Below are 24,854 nucleotides of genomic sequence, written 5' to 3' on the forward strand. Positions count from 1 at the left end.
CACATACCATGCTTCTTAAAGTATATGTTTGCTTCTCTGGTTTCCTCATAGGACTCTGGGTTCATAAGGCGCAAGATCTTGTCTGATTTGTTTTTGTACTCCCAGTGCCTGAACTGGTGACTGATGCTCCGTAACTACTTAGTCATGGAGGGGCGCCTGGGTGGCTCAGTTGGTTAAGCATCTGCCTTCGGTTCAGGTTATGATTGGGATGGAGCCCCACATTGGGCTCCCTGCTCCGGGGGTGTCTGCTTCTCCCTCTGCTTGCAGCTCCCCCTGCTTTTGTGCTCTCTCTCTGTCAAATAAATAAATGAAGAAATCTTAAAAAAAACTTGTTGAAGGAATGTTGGCAATAGTGTAGGAATGTTTGCAAGGAACAAAAGCAGTCCTCTTCAGATATATTGTAGGGACAGATAGATGGAAAATAAATGCCATTTAAAGTTATATTTAAAGAAAGAAACGTGTCCAGAGAAGGAACTAAAAGTACAGGTGCTTTTTAATTTTAATTTTATTTTCAAAATTTGTGATGCTGAGATGGTGGCAATGGCCTAATCACTCCTAGCGAGTTCATTTCAATTATAACAACTCAAAAAGGTGGTGGGGCATTTAAGAAATGTAGAACAAACAATAATGTTTAAGGAATGGGCAGTTTGTGCTTATGAAGGATGCCATATGGTTAATTTGGGTGGAAGACATCATCACAGGCTCAGGTCTAGGGTTGACTGGCCCAGTGTGATTTCTACATGATCTGACTTGAGGGCAGAGGGTGCACCAGGGCTATTCGGGTTCCTTCTAGTTCAATAATTGTTTCCCTGTTAATTAAGTTCTCTCCCTCTGCTGACTCGAGAGTTTGGGGAGTATCTTAAAGTTGGCCAGATAAATGACAGCTATTTAATGGTCTGTGTGTTTTCTGGAAAGTGGAAGGTGATGATATTAAAACCTCAGTAACCAAGGAAACCAGTCCTATGCTGCTGGATAAGAGGAGTGAAAATTTAACTGAGACCATGAAAAGAAAATCTGGTCATTAAGGCCATGCACTGAAATCCGGGGAAGAGGAAGAACAGGCACGTGCACCTGACCTATCACTTGCCCCCTTAGGAGAAAGGGACCTATCAGCAGCTGTGGTCAAGGGGAGTGAAGTTTGTACACTAAGCTTGCCCAGGAATCCTCAGAGCCTACGTGCAGCCCTCCTATCAAGGTTGATATTTTTGCATATATAAACTTTTAATTAAATGACTTAACTAAGAAAAGTTTTTGCTTGAAGTCCTCTTAGTAGTATCTCTGGTTATTGTGTGTGTCAATAGATTGACAAAGCAAAATGCTTTTTTCTAAATCAGAACCACACCAAGAAGCAGTGGTCTTTATGGTTTCATTTAGTGTCTTCTTAGAAAAGTTGTTGACGTTTACCTAATTCATAGAATTTTACCTGGAGGTCGGGGCTTGTAAGGTTGATTAATTTGGTAGTTTAAAAAAAATATTTATTTGAGAGAGGGAGGGAAGGAGAGAGAGCAAGTGCACAAGCTGGGGGGCGGGGTGTGGCAGAGGGAGAGGGAGAAGCAGGTTCCCTGCTGAGCAGGGAACCGGATGGGGCTGGATCCGATCCCAGGACTCTGGGATCATGACCGGTGCTGAAGGCAGATGCTTAACTGACTGAGCCACCCAGGCGCGCCTAATTTGGTAGCTTTTAAAACCTTTTCTTAGTCTGGGGGTGTCTGGGTGGCTCAGGTGGTTGAGCGTCCGACTCTTGGTTTTGGCTCAGGTCATGATCTCCGGGTTGTGGGATCGGCCATGTGTTGGGCTCAGTAGGGAGTCTGCTGAGATTTTCAGGTTTTTTTTTTTCCTGTGGAAAGTGCCATTGGAATTTTGATAGGGATCGCATTGAATCTGTAGATTGTGTTGAGATTATAGATTTTTTAAAAAAAGATTTTATTTATTTATGAGAGAGCACACACGCGAGCGAGCATGTGCATGAGTGAGGAGGGGGAGAGGTGCAGAGGGAGTTGGAGAAGCAGGCTCTATGTGGGGCTCAATCCCAGGGCCCCAGGATCATGACATGTACAAAGGCAGATGCTTAAACAACTGAGCCACCCAGATGCCCCTAGTTATAGATATTTTAACAATATTATTATTATTATTTTTTTTTTTTGAGAGGAAGGGAGAGAGAGAGAGAGAAAACAGGAATGGGAGGGGGAGAGAGCATCTTAAGCAGGCTCCAGCTCAGAGTGGAGCCTGATGTGGGGATCGATCTCATGACCCTGAGATCATGACCTCAGCTGAAATCAAGAGTTAATTGCTTAACCAATTGAGCCACGCAGGCACCCTTTAACAATATTCTGTTGATCTGTGAGCACAGACTATCTTTAAGTTTGTGTCTTCTTTAATTTTTTCCATCAGTATCTTATATTTTTCAGTATACAAAATTAATGTACTAATGTTGTAATGATGTTGTTAACTTAATAATGATGCCTCTGTGGTTTTCACATTGTTTTCATCAGTATTTTCCTTATTTGTTCTATTCTTTCTATCTTGGGACTTTGCATATTTTGTCCCAGATCTTTGCAAAATGAACCAAACACAAAATCTCTAGGAGTTTTTAAGATATACCTTTCTCTAGGTTACATCAAATGTCTTTAAGCTTTATTACTTTTTACTACTTTTTTAAACTTTCAAAATACTTATTTTAAAAAATGAATTATTTTAAAAAAACTAATCCCTAAAATTGGAAAAAAAGTTGTATATCAAATTTTTGTGCAACACCTAGAAATGATTTATTTCCAGTGACTTTATTTTTTTGAATGTATCAAATTTATATTTAGCTTATTGTCTTCCAGAAATGAAAGATGGGGATTTACTTAACTTTTACAAACATTCTCTTTTCTCTCCCACCTCTTCCTCCTTATAATATTTTGTGTATTATCATTTTTATTTGCTTATTTATCTTTAATTATAATAATATACTTATGCCTGTTTTTTATGTAGCAGTTTCAATTTTCTCAAGCCACATTCTTGGGCATAAAAAGGACTACATTTCTGTAACTAAAAGATCCCATTGCACAAGCTGGCAAAAACCTTAATCATTACCAATTCCAAACAAACTTGGTCATTTGACATGTAAACTTATATAGGTCAGATTTCATTCCTCACTTCCCTACGTTCATGGGAGTGCAGGTTGTTTCCGTGGTATTTATGTGGTGCCAAACTCTGGGAGTAGGTAGGCTTTGAAATGGTTGATTTTTTTTTCTTTCAAGATTTTATTTATTTTAGAAAGAAAGAGAGAGAGAGAGAGCTTGAATGGTGGGTTGGGGCAGAGGGAGAGGGAGAAGCAGATTCCGTGCTGGGCAGGGAGCCTGATGCGGGGCTGTATCCCAGGACCCTGAGATCATGACCTGAGCCGAAGGCAGACGCTTAACCGACTGAGCCACCCAGGTGCTCCTGAAATGGTTGATTTCTATCCTAAAGTCTTCTAAGGTTAAGACTCATATAGCCTTGATTATTTGAATAAGATGAAACAACTATTTAAAAAGGATACACTGGGGTAGACGTTAGCCCTATCAGTTACACAAATTTTTAGGCAGGAACTTGCCAGATTTCCTTTACAAAGCTAGAGGAAAAGCTTATCCTGCAAGTACATTCTGACATAATGGGGTCCTTTTGAAATACTATTTAGTATCCTCGGAGAACTTGGTCTATAAATGTGCTCTCAATTGTGATACTGGTGTACTGTTTTTTTTTTTGTTTGGTTTTACTTTACTGCTAAGGCTGCTAAGGTCGAAGTTTCCACTGCTTGCGTATTGATTTGTCTCTAATGATTGCAGGTTGAAGATGACAGTGATGCAGAGACCTATGGAGAAGAGAATGAGGAACAGGGAAATTATTCTAAAAGAAAGATAGTCTCTAACTGGGATCGATATCAGGATACTGAAAAAGAGGTCAATAATGAAAGTGGAGAATCACAGAGGGGGACGGACTTCAGTGTTCTCCTCAGCTCAGCAGGTATGAATTCCAGTTGCATGCATATGGTTTAATGCTCTGAAAGTTGCATAGACCTTTTATTTATGTTCCTTTTAAAACCGCATTGCAATAACTAGCAGTTCATTTTGTCCTTTGGATTTTAAATTCAAGTAAAGGACATTGTATCTGATGGCTTGCAAGGAAGAAGGATGGTTCCTTAACAGGAAGCTAGGGATTCCATGTACCGATGTAGAAGGACTTAAGTCCTGGCTGAAATGGATAAAAGGCTTTACGGAAATGAAAAATGCTGAACTATGCCCCTCTAAATTGGGTAGTCTGAAAATAGAAGTGTTTTCTTTGATTTCAGAGGAATTGATATTTATGTTTGTACAAAGCTTTACCAAGCTTCTAGAATATGTGTTCTGTCCCCTTTTATAGCCAGGAATATGCATATTAGGATATGCACATAGTAGAGACTGGTGTACCTGAACGTGAAAACTTTTCTGTTTTGCTTTTGGACAGTGTTCTCTATCAATAAGGTGCAGTACTCTTTCCTTCTCTGGCCAGCTGTTTTTGAAGATAGATGCCACCCTGAGTGATGTGCCACTGTGCGAGGCTGGAGAGTAGGAGAGTAGGAACAGGAAATAATGGAGCGGGGCTGGTTGGATAGATGGCTACTCTCTACTAGGCTGTGGCATGAGGGTTGAAAGGATGAATGGCAGATGGATTAGTGGTTTTCAGGGGTTAGGGATGGGGGAGGTGGATGTGGTTATAAAAAGGTAACATGAAGTATCCTTGTAGTGCTGCTACTGATCATTTTCTCGATGGTGGTGGTAGATTCATAAACCTACACAAGTGATAAAATTGTTGAGAACTTAAGACACATACACACAAGTGAGTACAGATAAAACTGGGGAAATCTGAACAACCTTGGTGGGTTACATCAATGTCAGTATATCAATATTCCGGTTGTGATATGATACTATGGTTTTGCAAAATGTTATCATTGGGGGAAACTGGGTCAAGTGTATGGGAGATCTCTCTGTTTTGTTTCTTACAAGTATTGTGTGAATCTACAATTACCTCAATAACAAAATATTACTAGGTCCAAACAGATTTAAAGGATGAGGTAAGAAGCAGAGAAATAAAATGAAGCTTTTCAGACAATTTGCTTTAAATTCCCTCTTCCTCCCAACTTTTATGTTGCTGTTGAGTTCAGCCTTTCTTTTTTTTCTCATCTGTATATATTTTTGAATGCCCGTACCAGACTAAGAATCCTAAAGTGATGAATTCTCTTCCTATTTAATTAAACCCTTTGAGTAGAAAGAGAATTGTAAGTGGAGAGAGTATGTGAGTGTGAGTCAGAAGAACAAAGTTCAGCCTGGTGTCATTATGTTCTATGCCACACACACCATAACCCTCTCTGTAGAGGTTTGCTGATGGCATCCAACTCACGGACTGTTCAGGGACCGATGACTCAAATCTTCTTGCTGATCAGATGAGTACTTCCCTCTGGTGGCCTGAATTTTGGCCAATTACAGGCTTATAAGCACTTTTCTTCAAGTTGGGAGAAAGGTAAAAGGTAGTTTTACTTTCTGTTAGCTGTTCTGCTAAAGGACGTAGGGAAAACTTGAAGTAGTGCAATAAGGTTGACACATGAACTACGTGGTTTTAGTTGAATCAAATGTGTAGTCCATTACTAGGACACTGTCTGGCACATGAAAGATCCTGCATGAATGTTTGAAGGTGATTCAAAATTCGAGTCTGACCTAACAGTAATGCCCAGTGGCTTATGATTTTGGTTATTTATGTTAGCATTTTATTTACAGCTTAAAACCTGACATGATTTGGGTCTTGTATGTCTTTTTCCTGTAGTCTGTCTTTGCTTACTGATTTCTTCCCAAGTGACTTGTTTGTGACTGGTTTCTTGGGCTATCACAATTGTCACATCTTTTTTTTTTTCAATTTTTTTTTATTATTGTGTTGATCACCATACATTATATCATTAGTTTTTGATGTAGTGTTCCATGATTCATTGTAATTGTCACATCTTTTGATATGTGCTTTTATTTTTTCTTCACTCTGTTGCTGATTCATCATTTTCTTTTCACCATGTCCTATGCCTAAGAAGAGCTGCCTGCTTATGCCTAAGAAGAGCTGCCTGCTTTCTTCATTGTAGGAGTCAGGCTGTATGAGTTTGCCTTTGAGAGATGGACTTATCTTCTCTGATCATAAAATATTAATATTCTCCAGATAGGCTCACTATACTCCTTGGAGTCCCCGACTTTTAGTATACCATTTTCATTTGTATAAATAAATACACAGCCCAGAAAAAAATACTGATAGTTTGTTAGATGTGACATCATAAACTTTTCTAGATATAGCCTAATTGCTTTCCAAAGTGGAGATGAGCTAGGATTCCTAGTGTTCGCTGTCTTTGCTGATACGTAGTACTGTTAGATTTTTTAACTGTGGCTGGTTGACTGGATGGTGTCTAGTTGTGGTTCATTGAACAATTTTTTGAGTATCCACTACTTCCAGGTACTATTTTAGAGACTGAGCATATGGCAAAGAACAGAGCAGACAAAAACACCTGCCTCCTGGAGCGGACATTCTAAAGGGTAGAGACACATTAAAGAAAAGAGAGTACGTAAGATGCTGAATGGTGATAATTGCTCGGGATAGAAATAAAGTGGGGAGAGGCTGTTACAATTTTAGAAAGAGTGGCCAGAGAAAGTATTCTTGAGATGATGACATTTGAATAAAGGCCTGAGGAAGGTGAGAGAGTAAGCACTGAAGATATCTGGGGGAGGAGTGTTGCAGGCAAAGGGAGTAACAAGTTCACGGGCTTTGCGGTGGGAGTATAGAGAAGAGCAAGGGAGGCCGGCATGGCTGGAGCAAAGTGAGCAAGTAGATGGTGAGGTCAGAGAAGCACAGGTGGCCAGATCATGGGGAGGCTTGTAGACCATTATTAAAGATGTTGGCTTTTACTCTGAGTGAGATGAGCAGCCGCCAGAGGGTGTTGAAGAGAAGCGTGATACAGCTAACTTATATTTAACAGGATCACTCTGGCTGGTGTTGTTGGTAGAGCGGTTGGGAGGCTATTGCAACAATCCAAACAAGCAGGGATGGTGGCTCTAGCCAGGGTGGTGGCCATGGATCTGGTGAAATATGGCTGGCTTCTGGATCTATTTTGAGGGAAGAGCATCCAGGACTTGCGGATGTGGGGTATGACAGAAAAAGATGTATAAGGCCAATGCCAGGTTCTTGGCCTGACAACTGTTAAGAAGGGAGTGGCCATTAATTGAGATGGGTCAAACTATGGGAGTGCTCCATTTTGCATGTGTTGTAATTGAGATGCCAGTTGGACATCTGTATTAGTCAGAGTTCCTGTAGGACATAGATGGCACACTCAATATAATTGAAGGAAGTTTTAACAAAGGCATCATTTACACAAGTATGGGTGGGATGTGGGGAGAGCACATAGGTAGTAGAGCATTGGGAGGGCAGGAAACAGCAGAGATGTTACTATCCCTAGTTACTGAAACTCTGGGGGAGAGTTTCTTATAGAGCCATTGACCTTGAGAGGATGAATCACCTTTGCTCGAGAGATCTAGCCAGTGAAATTAACCCCAGAGGGAGGGAGACAGGTGAATAAATACTCTGGTCTTACACTTCTTTACCTCCTTTATTCTCCTGCCAGGGCTTCCCATAATCCTAACCTACTATTAGCCAGAAGGCAAAGGGAGCCTGTTTCTGTCATCCATACAGATCAACCTCTTAGGGCAGAACAGGGAGGAAGAGGGAGGAGGGTGAATCTGGAGTGGCAAATGGAAGAGCCCCAGCACAGCATCCAATAGCAAACATCCAGCACGTTGTTGGATGAAGACCTCTGGGGTGCAGGATCCAGGCCTGGCCTGGAGATATACATTTGGGGGATGGCAACCTGTAGGTGATATTTAAAGTCATGAGACTGCATGAGATGACCAAGGGAGTTATTAGTAGAAAACTACTGAGCACTGGGCAGCTCAGTGTCTAGAGGTTAGGGAGATGAAAAGGAACCACCAAAGAAAACTGAGAGTGAGCAGCAGAAGGAAAAACCAGGAAACTGGAATCTTTAAATGTTTCCAGGAAGGGGGGATCTGTGTCAAATGCACTTGATGACATCCAAAAATTGACACTTGACTTTTAACAACATGGGGTTACTAGTGATCTTGGCAAGAGTAGTTTTGTTGGAGTGGTGGGATAAATTCATTCTTGAATTTAAAAATAATATGTAAGGAGAGACATTGGAGAGAGCAAATATAAACACCTCTTAATTTTAAGGATTTTTGTTATCTTCAGAAGGAGAGCGACGGGCTGGGGGAAGTAGGTCAAGACATGTTTTTTAAAGATGGGAGAAGTAACTGCATGTTTATTTGTTGATAGAATGATACAGAAGAGAGGGCAAAATATAATGTGGGAAGAGGTGAGAATGACTGGATTTATGTTCTTTGGTCCACATGCAGTGATGGAATCTATATTGTACAGGTGTTGGGAGTGCCCATTGCTGGGGCTCAGACAGCTGTTGGACTGTAATCAGAGGAAAGGCCAGAACACAGAGGCATGGATACAGGGAGGTGGGTTGATGCGACAGGGGCTTGAGGGGTTCCCTTCTAACTGCTTCTGTTTTCTTAGTGGAGTAAGAATGCTGTGACTGAGGGTCACGGAGGAGGTACTACAAGTGAGAGAGTAGAAGGGTAAGAATCATTGTCTACAAGGGTGGGAGAATGAACGAAGTAGGAAAATGTGGTCTGATTGCTGGGTGGTACTAGAGACCCACTGGAGTTGGTATTCATGAATGTAAGGTAAGAAGAGGGGTGTTGTTCCCTCTTTCACTCTGCTGTTTGTGTGCAGACAGAGGGGTAGAGAGTAGGATTTAATCATAATTACAGCTTAGCTAAGCACATGCACTGAAGGGAGACAGAAGACAGGGGGTGATTGGACTTTATGCATTATTTATTTTTTTAAAAGATTTTATTTATTTGACAGAGATACAGCGAGAGAGGGAACACAAGCAGGGGGAGTGGGAGAAGGAGAAGCAGGCTTCCCGCGGAGCAGGGAGCCTGATGCGGGGCTCGATCCCAGGACCCTGGGATCAATACCTGAGCCGAAGGCAGACGCTTAACGACTGAGCCACCCAGGTGCCTCTATGCATTATTTTTTATTCTAGAATCAGCTGTGTGATGTGTATACCTCTGGTCCAATTCTCAAATGCCATTTTGAAGACGGACCTTTTGCTAAGAATACATCTAGCTTAATGTGTTGTTACTTTGCTGGTAGGATCTACATCATAACAGTGAATCTTTGAGGAGCAGTAATTAATTCAAAGAGTGAATTTCTTCTGCACACACAGCTGGTGTGTAGGTATGTTGGCATGTATGTACATAAGTATATGTATTCACTTAGGAAGGTAGTATGTCATTTTCCAGTAAATTCGAGGGTCCAGCACTTGGATGCTTGGAAGGCACTCTAGAAAGCTCTAGCACACCTGCGCCAGGAGACGTGTGTGAGTGTTCATAGTGATGCTGGTCAGAAGAGCCACAGGTGAAAGCAACTCAGATGTCCATTCGTAGTGGAATGAATACATAAATACATGGATGAGTCTCTCAAACATACTGTAAAGTAAAAGGAACATTACATAGCCACAAAATATCTCCATATGATTCTACTTGAAATTCACACACCAGAAAAAAGTAAGCTGTGTTATTTAGGGAGACACATTTTCATGGTAAAATGGAAACCAAGGAAATGATTATGGTAAAACTCAGGATTGTAGTCCCCTCCAGTGGAGAGGTGAGGGGTAATGATTGGGGAGGGGCATGTAACAAATGTCGGGGTAGGGGGGACTTCTGTGATGTTGATAGTCATCTATTTCTTGACCTGGATGATGTTTATTTATGTTTGTTGAGTACTGTTTCTTTAAATTGTATCTTACCTATTCTTTTGTGTGTCCCTCTGTACAAGGAAAGTCTGAAAATGGATTTCTAATGATAGGATTTAAGTTACCCCCGTAGACCATGGGGAACGTTTTGGGAGAAGCAGTCCTTTTCGGCACCCTGAGGCTTTCATCATGCTTTGTTTTGGTCTCTGGCCATGGGTAGTAGCATCTTGTTTTTCCAAGTGGAGGATAAAGGAAGAGGGGACTAGTTTGTTTGAAGTCACACTTTTGCTGGTAGGATTGGGAGTTCTCAGACATCTTTTTAGGACTCTTTCTGTAAGCCTCTGAAACAGACAGTTGCGCCTGCAGCTTTTCTTTTTGAACAGTGTTCTTGCAGTTCTAACTTAGGTTTCACCAGCTTTGAGAATGGTACCGTACCCTCACTTATATTCAGACATAAGATGTTAGATCTTTAAGCAAGTTTTCCGCACCTCCCCCCACTTTTTTTTTCTTCAAGTGGTGAGTCATTGAATTCATGCCATATGCTCTATCTGTTCCTTTCAAGAAGTCACAGCTAACCAGAGCTAGAAAAATGTTTACAGTGCAAGCAGAATGCACTGGAGCAATATTGAAGATAAACATGTGAAAAAAAAATCTTTTATGTGCACGTCTGTAAGCTCTGTTTATTTTCAGTAGAACAAATACAAATGAAACGATTAGCTTACAATTTGGTCCGCATAGTTGTCCATGCATCTTTTCATTTCAAGTTATTATATATTTTCTACAATGTAATTTTATGAAAAGTTAATTTTGGGGGGGTAGATTTTAATTCTAATGATATTTGACCCCCCCCCCCCCGCCATATGCTTTTGCCAGCAAATAGGCTGAAAGGGAAAAGAAAGCCTCTCACCCTAGCAGCCCACGAAGCAGCAAGACAGCTGTATTTGTCCCCATGGACTCAGTTCATTTTTTTTCTTTTTCTATGGTATGCATTTTATCCGTTTTTACTAATACATTCTCATTACAAAGACGGTCGAGAAGAAGAACCTTCCCTTTGGTATTTGTTTCTGTTATTTCACATTGATTCAGAACTACATATGCACTAAAAAAAAAAAAAATCTTCATTTGGGTAACAACAACAAAAAGAGGTAAAACCACAAAAAATATCTTTCCTTTCTTACAGCTGGACATTGAAGTGGACTTAATTTGATTTTCTTTTTTCAAACCTCCGAAGATAAAAGCAGCTGAATACCTAGAAATGGGTTTGCCAGATTCCTGGTCTCTGTGCCACTGGCTCTTTTTGGTTGTTTCCAGGCAGGTTCTCCTTTGTCTGCTTTTGCTGGTCCAGCCACCCGCATCTTTTTCATCTTGTGCCTCGTTCCCCATCCACGTTCACTTTCTCGCCACGAAACTCTACTTTCCCTGGCGGCTTTAATTCCTCTCCCTCTTCCTTCAAATCTGTGACCTTTTCCTTTCCATTTGTTTAGGGATTCTTGTTGATCCTCCACGATTTCTTTCGGCTCTGTTTTTTCCCTACCTCTCCTCATAACCCCCTCCTCACTTTGTTGCTTAATCGTAAGTTACCACTCTTGGCTTCCTCCCTTTCTCGAGTGCTTCTTAGCTTTTTCTTTAAATAGAATTACTCCCTTTTTTTACTCCTCTGATTAAAGTCTATCCATTTTATTTCTCCACGATTTGAGAAAGGTGTGGATCTTTTCAACCAGGCCTGATCATCTAAGTCATCCCAAAATTTCAACATTCAGTTTTCTAGAGATTTCATTTTAGCATCTATAGCACTTCTGTTTTTGCTTTTTGTTTATTAGTTCCTTAATTTAACTTACCTTTTCTTTCTTTCTTCCTTCTTTTTTTTTTTTTCAACATATCTTCCTTGAAAAGTCTTAGAAGGTCTTTATGCTTTTGGCCCGTGTCTCTATAAACTTTTTAGCAAATTCAGTACTATCAGACCCTGCAAATATTGATCACTTCATGCTTTGTGTAATGTTGTTTTCATTTGAATATTTTGTGCTTGACCTTTATCTTCTAATCCTTTATGTCACCATGGATTGCGTCAGCTGGAAAGCCTTTCATGCACATGGATCTGTTTTTACATCATTTTTAATACTCATCCAGTCATTGGAGAGAGCTTTTATACTCATTAGAGAGAGGTTTGTGTGGAGAGCTTCTGATGTTAGCTTTATTTTTATTTCCGCAGGTTTTGTCTTTCATTTGCTCAGTGCTTCCATTATATTAAACTCTGTTGTTAGGGAGTTCCCCTGTTGGGATTTTAGGATCTCCGAGGAACCCGCCTTTCATCCAGTGTGACCTGTCTCCTTTAAAAACTTGTCTCGTGGCAAGTTAAAGTCACTAAAATAATACTTGATTTGATGACAGATTTTGGCCCCAGAGTAGCATTTTGTCACAATCGCCACTTGCAGCTATTGCGCTACGTTTCTGATCCTCATCTCACCGAGGATGGGTCATTGGATCACTAGCAGTGACTACAGGGTCTCCAGCTCATTTTTAAGGACTGAATGTTTAGATGATAATTTAGATTATTCTTACTAGAAATATCTTAATGAGACAATAGTAGTGCATCTTTTTGAATTTGACTTGTATTCCTGATACTGTTCTGGTTGCTAAATGTCTAACTAGCTGCATCATCAAAGCCACGTGCTACATTCTAATAGCATCTAGCATATTCCTCTCAACTGCCGCTGTCTCCTCTCTATTTATTCTTATAGATCCATGCTTCCTTTAAAAAAAGAAATACCATCATTTAAAGGGGGGCTTGGGGAAGCAGCACAAATAAAGGCTCATGATCAATGTCCTTTTAATTGGAAGTTGATAAGGTTCTCTTTACTTGCTCTAGAGAGAGCGAATACCCTCCTCATTCTCCTAACTATAATTGATACTATAGTAATAACATATTCAGATACTTGATGGAGAAATTTGATATAAAACTGATATGTAAGGTTTCATCATGTCAATAAGATTAAGGCTGATTATCAATGGGATACTTTGTGTAAAGTACTCAAAAGTAGAATGGGGAAAGTCCAAGTTTTATAATAAAGGCTACTGTAATAATAATTAGAAAAGGAGGGGCACCTGGGTGGCTCAGTCAGTTGAGTGTCTGACTCTTGGTTTCAGCTCAGGTCATGATCTGTGGGTCCTGGGATCAAGCCCCTTGTCAAGCTCCACGCTCAGGGGTGGGAATCTGCTTGAGATTCTGTCCCTCTGCCCACCCCCCCACGCTTGCATGTTCTCTCTAACTTGCTAAAATAAGCCTTTAATAATAATAATGATAGAATAAAATTTATTTTGGCAAAGCCTAACGAAGGTCAGTGCAGAACCTCTTGTGATATAAAAAGCATGAAACGTATGAATTCAGAGGCTCTGAATTGGGATTAAGATTAATAATCCTTAAGATTGTGAAAGATAAAGTTATCTATTGCAGTAAGTGTCACTGAAGTGTAGTAAATGTATTCTGGTAGTGGAATGGAAGGAACACTTGACTGATGCGTGTCAGCTGATCTGGGACTTGGTTATGGTTGTCACTTATTAGGTCCATGTTCTTGAAGGAGTGAAACTCTTGAAACTATTTTTTTTTTTAAAAGCTGTGAATTAGATATAATACCTGCCTTGTTTTAGTACAGGGTGGTTGTGAGGGTCATGGAGAATTATTTGAAAAATTATAAAGTGCTATGCAAAAGTTAGTAATTGTTTTATAGGCAAAGAAAAGCAAACTGTTGGGGGTAAAATACGCTATGTAAGTGTGATGGGGGAGAAAAGCTAATTGTCCTTGGGTCTATTCCACCCAACATTGTTGAAGCAAGAGAAAAGCCAGTATCATAAACTAATTGGATATTTTAGGTGGGAAAAAACCCTTGAAATGTACCTTTTCTATTAGAAAGGTATCCTCAAAAGATTAAAACACCTGTAGTATACTCCATCGTGTAGTCCTAGTGTGTTGTCATACCTGAAATGGAATGGAGAGAATGCCTGCCCAGGACTTGTTATGAGGATACTATATTGGTCTCAGAATTTTCGGCTGTCTAAGAATGGAATTGCTGTAAATGAAATGTCAATATATACTGCTAATTTAGTGACTGAGTGTGCTGTATATTTCCGAAAGAATAGTGAGGATGTCAATATACTGCTTTCCATAATTTGTGGTGAGCATTCTTCCGGGAAATTAAATCTGCCTCTTAGATGTTTACTTGGCACTTGCAAAAGGAACTGGATAGAGAGCCTCTCAGTCCTCACTAGCCCTTGAATGTTGCCTCCTGTGTATTTTACATGAAGGAAAACATTCCATTTTTAATAATAATACCACTGGTCTTTTAAAATCATGAAGTTTTAGAAAGTTTAATTGTTTTCTTCATTTCTTCATCCACTACTTGCTAAGTAGATAATTTATGTGGTTTATTATTTTTTGAATTCTGTGGTTATAGTTTTCTGCCTTCTATTTTATTTTAATTTCTTTCAAGGTTTATCTGAGAGAGAGCACATCAGTGGGGGGAGGGACGGGGGCAAGCAGACTCCCTGCAAAGTGGGGAGCCCAGTGTGGGTCTCGATTCCAGGACCCTGAGATCATGACCGGAGCCGAAGTCAGACGCTTAACTTCCTGAGCCACCCAGGTGCCCCATTGCCTTCTATTTGTAAAGAGTTTATAAAAATTTATAGTGTAATTTGAGATTATCATGAATAACTATGAATAACCAAAATTAATAGAATGCTAAATTTGTTATCATGAATTTCTACCTCCGCGGTGAGAATACTACGTGAGTCACATCTGTCAGAGACAGTCAGGAACCTGGGCTTTCTGGCATTCTGCTGTTTAGAGAATTGTAGAAACTTTCAGGTTTAGAGATAGAATAATCCTTGGTGATAATTCTTTCATTGAACATTTCTTGAGCTTCTCTTATTTTTTTTTTAAAGATTTTTAAAATTTTTTATTTATTCGAGAGAGAGAGAGAGAGGCAGAGGGAGAAGCAGGCTCCCAGGGAGCAGGGAGCCCGATGCGGGACTCGGTCCCAGGACCCTGGGATCATGACCTGAGCCGAAGGCAGACGCTTAACCATCTGAGCCACCCAGGCGCCCGAGCTTCTCTTATTGAACATTTCTTAGAGACGAAGAGAATGAAACTTGAAGATGAAGTGACTGTGTATATGGTCACAGTATGGAGCAGTTGTCTTTGGCTTCAAATTCAGCTTCTAGTCCCTCAATTAGCATGCACTCCAGTGGGTCCTGTATCATGCCAGGTGCTGAGAGTATGGAAGTGCCTAAAACCTACTCCCTAACATGCAGAATATTGGTCCTGAGCATTCCTGCATGTGCTCAATGGACGTGTCAAGAATACGGGACCCTGATGGCTCTCTACCTGGGGCAGTAGGCCACCATGGGAGATGGGGTAACATCTCCCCCAGACAAAGATCAGGCTTGCTTCCAATTACTGTAAGAGCATTGAATCTCCTAAGCTTAGTGTTCCTTTCCTGTAACATAGTCCATAGCACGTGTTACAGTGCTTCTACAATGCCTGCTTTGAAGTCCCCCCCTGGGATGGAGCAGGCAAGGGGAACCAGCACAAATGAACACGGAGCTTTGGCTACTACTTTTGCCAAGCATCAAGGCCTTGGTCTGTGATCCAGGAGTGTCAGGTCTTCGGCCAGCATCCATGGAACAGTAATAGGCTAACTTATTATCTTTCAAACAGGATAAAATCTCAGCCCCTGCATAGTTCTTGACAAGTACCACTTAGGAGGTGACAGAGATGAGGAAATTAACAATTACAATTCAACGTGGGAGGCACAGAGTGCTGTGGAACAATCAAGGGACAGCACCCAATTCAGCTTGCTGAGGTCAGGGAGACTTTCTGAGTGCATTACTCTTAAACTGATCATACTAGATTGTATGTCTGCTGAGGGTTGATCTTTTTACCTTTAGCATATGGCACAGTACATAGCACATGGTTCACAACTATAAAGCTTGCAGAATGGATGAATAAGCTATTGTTTGTGGTTATTGGGTGTGATGTAGTGCATCAGAGGTCCCTATATCTACTATTGCAGTTGTCTCCTTTTTAAGACCTGAAGTCCTGAGAAGATAGTCCTCAGTGAAAAGCACCTCATTTTGTGACATGAATCTATTTCAATAATGAGGAAGGTGGTCGAGTTGCAGAATATCTTGCATGTGGTTTCATTTACTACTATTCATTAGGGACCTGTTATTTATTTTTTGAACTTTTTATTTTCTAATACTTCTTAGATTTTTTCAGAAGAGTTGCAAAGATAGTACAGAGAGTTCCCATATACCCTTCGTCTAGCTTCTCTTTATGTTACTATTTTACATAACCATAGTACATCTATCAAAAATAACAAATTAATATTGTTGTATTATAGACTTTGACTTTCCCCAGTTTTTTTCTCCCCACTGGTGTTCTTTTTCTGTTCCAGCTTTGGCTACCACACTGCATTTATTTAACTGCTTAGTTTCTGCTGATTTGTAATAGTTTCTCAGTCTTTTCTGGACTTGACACTTTGAGGAATAGTGGTTAGGTATTTTGTAGAATGTCCCTCAATTTGGGTTCTTCTCCTTCTTCTTTTTTTTTTTTTAAGTATTTTTATTTATTTATTTTTGAGAGAGTGAAAGAGAGAGAGAGAGAAAGAGAATGAATAGGGGTAAGGGGGAAGGGGCAGAGAGAGAAGCAGGCTCCCTGATGAGCAGGGAGCCCAATGCGGGACTTGATCCCAGGACCCTGGGATCCATGACCTGAGCCGAAAGCAGACGCTTAACTGACTGAGCCACCCAGGTGCCCAGTTTGGGTTCTTCTGATGTTTTCTCATGGTTTGGTAGAATTTACAGATTTGGGGGGTGATGATGTGCTTTTCTTGTTGGGTCACATCAGTGGACACCTGATATCAACATGACTTCTGACTAACAATATTAACTTTGATCACTTGATTAAGATGATATCTGTTAGGTTTCTCCAGTGTAAAGTTACTTGCCATTCTCTTCACTAGAAGCAAGTGACTTGATCCTACTCATACTCAAGGGGGTGGGGATTAAGCTTCACCTACTAGAGGGAGGCGTGTCAAGGAATTTTGGGCATAAGTTAAAACAAAGACAGTAAATAGTAAATATGTTGGGGAAAGTATTTTGAAGCTATGCAAATATCTTGTTTCTCCTTAAAGGTTCAGGGGAACCAGCTCTCTAAAAATGAGGCCAAGAATTGCCTGAGACAAGAGGTCAAGCTGTAATGACCATATACTTACTTGACTTTTTTCATTTATGGTTTCTTGCAGAGCTATAAATGTATATATAAATGTCAATTATAAATGATGTTATTTCTGTGTCACTGACCCTTCTGTCCATTTCTTTGAATAGTAGATGTATTTATATTAAACAAATAGGGTTAATGAAGGTGCATTTGTGAAACAGGTAAAACATCAGTAATTGACTTTAATTTCTTCCTCATTAATCAGTTACAAAATACTTACTTTATCTCATAGCATAAAGAGTAGAGTAAGAAGGTACACGTGTGTGTGTCTATGTGAATTATTAGCTACATTCCAAGTGACTTCTATGGCAGTAGTTTAATAGTTAAATTGCATTTCACCTTTGGGACTGAGATTTGGCTTTTTAACTGTATGTTTTTGTGTTGCTCCAGAACAGATTTTAGTAATTAGCTACTCTCAGAAACATTTTCATTTATTTCCTCCTCCCCCCCTCCCCCAGAGCATGGCATTTCTAATTCTTGGGGTCATCAGAGTAGGGGGGTTTGGGTGGGGCCTGAATGGAGAGGAAGTGATCTTGCAGTGGAGAAGGCAACATTGTTGGGAAATATATCAGGGCCAATTTTTGGATTAGGTTGAATAACAGTAACTATCTTAATTTGGGGAGTAGGGGTAGATGAGGTATAGGCATAAACAAATATGTTACAGTTGTTCTTATTTATAGAACCCCTGGCTGGGTATTTGGTACTTTATGTATAATATTTTAATTTCAAAGTAACTTTGCAAGGTCAGTATTAGACAATTTTACAGAGGAGGCAAATTAAACTCAAGGAAGTTAGATATCTTGCCTCATGTCACATAATTAGTATATGATGGAAATATAGTATGAATTTCTATCAGTCTGATTCCAAAACCCATTATTATTTTTTATACTGAACTATTGCTTTCCACACACAGTTGGCTGTGCAGCAGTAGGCTCTACTGGTAGATTGTGTAGAAAATGAGTTGTTTCATAGTTTGCAGATAGTTATTTCCTCCTGCCCCCACTTTATAGTAAAACAACACACAACCGTTTTGGCTACTTTTAAAAAATTATCTTTGTTGGATAGTTTGGCACCTTTTGGTCTAGTCATGACAGTGGAAACATTACCTTTATTATTAGCTATGTGTGTCATTTAAACTGAAAAATCTGGAAAACAAAATATGGATTCATTTCATCTCCCTGACTTGTATTATGACAGAGGTACTCAGGAGCTCTAATACGGAAATGAGTTTTCCTTGACTGCTGGTAATTATTACCTCAAGCAAAATAGATACTTTGTGTTAAGCTGTATATGCTGTGTATGTGTAAATGAGATTCATCTGCTTTATATTCAGAAACGCGACATGGCATCACTAGTGTTAATATTTTTCACATTACCTATTGGATTTCTTATTTAGGTATCTTCTCCCCATAATTCTGAGGAAAAAAAAACCCAAGAGGAATTGCTGCCAGGGCTTGGAGGAGCCTTAGAAATTGTGATGTATAGATCTACATAAACCCAGTTGAACCTCAGTAGCCCATTGAGCATTTTTGCAATTTGATGATTCTGATAGTAATGTAGAGAGTACTTACTGGCAAAGTGTTTCTGAATCCCAGGTTAGTCTTTTTTGAGTTTTGATTGGAGGCTCTAGTGATAACAATCTTTAGGGTTGGCTAGATTTAAACTATAGGATATCTATCTATCTATCTATCTATCTATCTGACTGGTACTTAAGGGTACGCTGCTAACAAAAAGATATTATTAAATCCACTCTGTGTAGGAGTTTCCATGTCTGTCAGCTATACAGTATAACTTCTAAATAAGAATTTGCCGCTCCCGATGTAACTTTAAAATCATGTATCTTCAGCTCTTCATGTTTGATATCCTGGTACCTCCACTGTGCCTTGTTGCTATGAGCCATACTAGTTTACTATGGCATCGTTTAAAAAAAGCACTAATTCAGCTAGAATATCTTAACTTTTCTTCCCTGTTATCTTTAAGCTTTTTTTTTTTCCACACTCAAAATCATAGTGAAAAAGTGAGTTGTTTCTTGTTTTGAAACCCAGAGAATAAACTATCATTACATAATGAATTCATAGCTAGAACAAGTTAGTGTTCACCTGAATGGTTTCTTCTAATTCCAACTTAAAATCTCTTGGATTGCTCCTCCTATTCTACTGACCAGCAGTTTTCATAAGGAAAATATACAGCGACATGTAAGTTGCTTTTTTCTTGATCACTAAGGTCCCTATTGCCTCACTGAGCATGCCCTTTAAGATTCCCTAGTGCTCCAGTTTAATTGCTGTTAGTTGAGTGAAGTTGGTGAGTTCTGAATCTTTGGTGTCTTTTTTCCCTCAGTCTTCAAAAGGCAGCATAGAATACACAGTCTGAAAACAATCTTAGATAGCATTTGGTCCAAATCTTTCACTTTTCAGATGGGAAAACTGAGGCTCATATAGGTTGGGTTTTAACCTAAAGCTGTAGATACTTGGAGGTGAATTGCTCAGAAAAGTCTCTTATCTATATGTTCATAGACAGTGCAGTGTTTGAGTCATAGCCGTAAACACCCCTGTTGAAGTCAATTTTTATGTTGGAGGGAAATTTGAGAGTTGATTCCCTTAGTGTTGTGTCCTTTGGGGTAAATGATAGATTGAGAGAGGAGGTAGAGATGACTTTTCAGAGTTAAAAATTGTGGATATTGTCAAGTATAATAGACCTTCCTAAACAGGCTCGTGTAGGATGAAGAAGCACCCTGGAGGGTTGTATAAGCCCAAAGGTCCCACCCATCATTTGCTCTTTGGTCCATCTTGTTCTGCTACTCCTACTCCCTACTCTGGCCTGACGTGGACATTTATCTCTTTCTTCTTTTTTTCACATTTGCTCTTGTTAGAATGGGGGCTTCAGGGTAAAAGTGAGTATTACTCCCCCGGTTTTTGTGTTTGTGAATTCTAGCCTTCTAATGTTTCTTGGGTGTAGGAACCATAGGAAAGGAAAAGACAGGCTGATTCCTGTGTTTCTCTGACTCTTTAGGGACCAGTCTGTACAATTTAATTTTTATTTCAGTATTTCTGTTTCCAATTTTTAAACAGTCTAGTACCATAGCACGTTCAGGGGTGCTCAGGAAATACTACCAATCCATAGGTGCCACTTTGTTTGGGATGGCCAGTCTGTACTGGGTCTCTGCCTACAGAGCAATTTTCTGCTCTTTACAAGTGTCCTTGAGGGAAGTGAACATAGGAGCTGTGCTCCGTGAGTCCACTGGGTTGGGCTACAACAGCCTGACTCTCAGTATGTGGTCACAGCCTCCTGCTGAGCGAATGTGAACTTATAAAATTGGAATTTACTGTGATATGCAGTGGTTTATGTGCTTATGAATGAAGGTGAGGGGAGGGTTTGTTGGAATCTGTCTCCTCTTCAGCATTCGTTGGACTGTCCATCAGATGACCTTTCTGTGGTTAGCCATATATGAGAAATTGTTACCTTTTAAGGTGAGCATGTTGGAGCTCATTCTCAATTGTTATCCTGAAGGCACGCTTCCCTGTCTTACTGTAAGGAGTCCAGCCTCTGGGTTCCCTTTATATGTAGTTGTGATTTTTGTTGATTTTGTTTCTAAAAAGGGGAGTGGATGGGTTTTTCTGGCTGCCCTCACAGTGAGGTGATGCACATTTTCAACCTTCCTAGCTCTTGGGTACCAACTTGAGCCAAAAATACATTTTTATTTACGTATGTTACAAGATGTTAACCTTGCTGTAACTAGTTTGTGCCTTTGTAACTGTGAGTTTAGGTATGTCTTTGCTACATAAGAAATCACTGGTGAGAATTGGTTTTTTTTCTAGGGGGACCTTGTTTGTAATATTGATTATTTTACTTCCATTTAGGATGTCACTTCGCCACAGGAGGTTGGCACAGAGAGAGGGGGTAGGGAAGATGTGGGAAAAGAAATTAGCCTATGGTTCTGTTTCTAGGACATTTGTTTCAAAAGTTTGACTGGGCGTCTGAGATAGGAAGAGTACATAGTTTTTAAAAAATGTCTTTGTTTTGGTATTTATGCTAACATAAAATATTTGTAATGAAGATAGTTGTGGAATTATGGCTACAAAATTCCATATCCTGACTTACAAATCTTAATAAAGACGTGTAAATTATAACTGGCTCCTGACATAGTTATGTCAGGGAATAAATTTGTAAAGTTGTTTTTCTTTCCAGACCTATTTATTGAGGGGCTATAAAAAAAATCGGAAGCAAAAATGGCAAAAATTGGTATTTGTTAAAACTAGGTGGTAAGTACATGGGTGTTGGTCATCAGTTTGAAATAATTCCTAATAAAATATTTAAAAATAGAATCTCAAGAATATTATTTCAAAATATTTTAAAGTATGTTGGGGGGGAAAAGACATTGCTTACTTGGGAGATTGGCTTCAAAATAAGAATCAGTTGAGATTTTGGAATAATAGTTAAAAGAGAATTCCTTAAACAAGGATAGTGCTGGAGATGCTCAATGAGTAGAAACAAATTACATAACCAGTGGGTCACCATAATTGCATGTGTTGGGGGGATAGAAAATATTTCCTCTTAAAAAAGAAAAAGAAAGGTTGCTTTAATCCAATATATCCTGTTAGATATAACATTTAGTGATGTATGGTTCCTAATACTTGAGCTCTGTCTCACACTCAAAGTCAAGTAAATTACGAGAGTCCACAAATCTGGAATCAACTAAAGGCAACTAAAATGTTTGGCACAATATTATAGGTGAAAGAATATTATGAAGGGGGGCCTCTTGGTATTTCCAGCAATTAAATTCTGTTGATTTCTCACACTGTGTTGTGACTCCTATTATGACAAATTCATGCTTCATTTCTACGCCTTACCTCTTGACTGTGTATGATAAAATTTTCTGAGATGTTGTTAATTTTAGTTGTTTCTGGGATATTCTAGTCCAAATTATAGATTTTTTTTCTTCTTTTAAGGACTAGGAGACAATTTATTTTATTAATTTTATTTATTTTTTTAAAGTAAACTCTACGCCCAGTGGGGGGTCCAAATTCACGATCCCGAGTTCAAGAGTCGCATGCTGTACTGACTGGGCCAGCCAGGCGCCGCAGATTATAGATGTTTAATCCTTCTTTACGTACTTGTAATTTATTTGGCCATTGTTGAGACAACAGAGTAATGGAGTAGCGTTCTACACGTCCGCGCAGCCGTGTTTGGCAGCTCGTGCCCACTTGGGCTAGAAAAAGCTATTGCTTGACATAACTCAAACCAGGAGTTTTAGACTATTTGGCATTGTCTGTGTGGAATCAAATACATGTGTTATAATAGAGAATACCTTTCTTTGTAGATCCTCTAGATGGCAGAGCAATTACAACAAACACACTTTAGGAGCTGTTCCAAGAAGTGTAGGGAGGGGAGCATCAGAGAGATGGCATGAGAAGGGTCTTCTAGCTGGTAGGGCTCTATGCTTTCTTTCTGGACCCAGCCAGGTTTTATGCGCTCCGTGTCTTGCTCTTATGCATTTTATGTCTTGACATTTTATCTAAGATCTTGTTTGAAACAATGTAGCACTGCTTAAAAAAATGATAGGATGTCAAAGCTCAAAAAAATCTTGAGTTGTATACATTAAATCAGCCTCGATAAAGGCATTTATCAGCCTCGATAAAGGCATTGCTCACACGTCCTGAGCATTTCTTAGAGACTGTAGCCGACTCCACCCCAGTACATATGTTGATGAATTCTAGAGCAAGGCTGGCCCTACTTGAATACCTTCTTACCTTGAGTTCTATCATAAAGGATAATGTGCAGCACAGGCTTTAGCCTTTATTCCTGCTTTGAAAGAGATCACCATTGTTGACATAGATTTAACAGATAAATCTGATGATATCGTGGCTTTCAAACTCAAAGGAAATTTGACTTAGACACTTGCATAGATTTATTCCTCACACAGAGAGAACACAGAATAAATGTAAAATATTTAAGTATGTCACTTCCCCCACACTTATGTTTGAATGAATCAGAAAGCTGACTGTAGTTAGTATCTTTTCAATTTCTCTTGCAAAATGCTTATCCAAATTCTTCTGTAATCATTTTTTAACAGCAAGACCTATTTAGATCCTTTGGACAATTGATGAAGTTCTACATCAAAATATGGTATGGCAAATGTGATTTCTGTATATCAAATACAGCAAAAGTATAAGGGGATAAGTTTCCTATCCAGTATTTGTAACCTCATGATATCATATAGTATACTTAACAGATCTGATCTGTTTATAGCTATTAGTTCAGTATTACTCCTCCAAAAAGTTCCCCTTATGGAGACTTTCCCCTATTTGTCCTATTTTCTCATTACCAGTGAAGCTGGGGTATATTTTAGAATCTTCATTCTTCCACCTTTTTGATGAGCTTGTACTTGAGAATGTCTTAAGATACATTTTCATATTCATTAACATAGCTATTGAATAACTAGTCCTGTGCTTGGAAATAAAGAATGAATGATATGTGCTCCTCACTCTTGGATGCAGACTTTAGTAGGCAAGATAAGTATATAAATAGATTTTCAGTACAATTGAACAAGGCGTTATTAAAAGATGTATTATCAGGGGGCACCTGGGTGGCTCTGTTGGTTAAGCGTCCAACTCTTGATTTTGGCTCAGGTCATGATCTCAGGGTCATGAGGTTGGGCTCCGTGCTGGGCGTGGAGCTTGCTTAAGATTCTCCCTCTCCCTCTGCCCCTTCCCACCACCCTCTCTTAAAAAAAAAAAGTGTTATCAGAAGTGCTGTGAAAGTTCCTAGACAAAGCTTTGTGTAGCTATCACCACAAATTACCCACAATTACTACATGCAGAGGCCTGTGTCCCTGCAACACGTAGGAAGGAAGACGTGCAGTTGATGAAGGCGTAGAGTAGAATCATGTCATGTACTAAGCCTGATAGATTTCGATTATACACCAATCAGCATATTTAGGCGATTATAGCAAGAAAATTCTATTAACAGCTAAACATTTTTATTGGGGTAATCGAATTGGGAACTGACTTTTGCTACTCAAAGAGCACATGATTCAGTGCAACATGTGTATAGTGATAAGCAGTAAATAGGAAGCCGTATGTATTCTGATGACAACAGTGTAACCTCAAGCCTTAGGTCTATAAAAGTGGGAATGTTTTCTGATTGATCTGGATTCTTGAGTTATTTTACTAATGCCTCCAATGCCATGTGAGACATGGAGGATGGCAGGATCTTCAAACAGTTGTTGACAATCAACTGGTAGTCATTAGCCAGTATATAGGACTGGTTAAATGCTTTAATAATTCTCTAATACACCGTTGTTTGAAGCAGACTGTAACTGTAGATAACAAATGTCAGTTTGGCTTCTAGTTATTCATGGAGTTGTTATTTAAAAAATATCTTTATATAGGCTCTGACTCTAGGAGGCTAAGACACAAATGGCTGCTATTTTGCATTGGGGCTCTTGCACCTCATCAAGGGATAAACTACACATGTGTTCAATGCAGAAGGATTGGTGGTTTTGCTTCGTCCTTTGCAGCTAGAGCTGCCTAAGAGGTAGAGGAGAGATGGTCCATCTATGTATGTGTGTTGGCAAGAGGAACTCTCGTACTGTCATGTTTGTTGGGCCCTAAGTTCCAATTTATTTTTATTTTTGCAAATTTTTGAAGACTTTGATAGAACACCATAATTCTGCTTATTAAAGAGATATTCCTTTTATTTTATGAATTGTTT

At 39.4% G+C, this 24,854-nt stretch overlaps 2 protein-coding genes across 2 annotated transcripts in view; one reads left to right on the forward strand and one right to left on the reverse strand.

The window, feature by feature from the left end:
• The window catches only part of CHRM5 (cholinergic receptor muscarinic 5), a 72,910-nt gene that overhangs the window by 43,806 nt on the left and 4,250 nt on the right, over positions 1–24,854 (reverse strand). The window lies entirely within an intron of this gene.
• The window catches only part of AVEN (apoptosis and caspase activation inhibitor), a 173,383-nt gene that overhangs the window by 28,402 nt on the left and 120,127 nt on the right, over positions 1–24,854 (forward strand). Inside the window, exon 2 of the mRNA XM_027569115.2 lies at positions 3,813–3,990. Coding sequence (XP_027424916.2) covers positions 3,813–3,990 — 178 coding nt within the window. The remainder of the gene's footprint in view (positions 1–3,812; positions 3,991–24,854) is intronic.

Source organism: Zalophus californianus, chromosome 6 (assembly GCF_009762305.2).
Source record: "Zalophus californianus isolate mZalCal1 chromosome 6, mZalCal1.pri.v2, whole genome shotgun sequence".
In the NCBI taxonomy this organism is placed as follows: Eukaryota; Metazoa; Chordata; class Mammalia; order Carnivora; family Otariidae; genus Zalophus; species Zalophus californianus.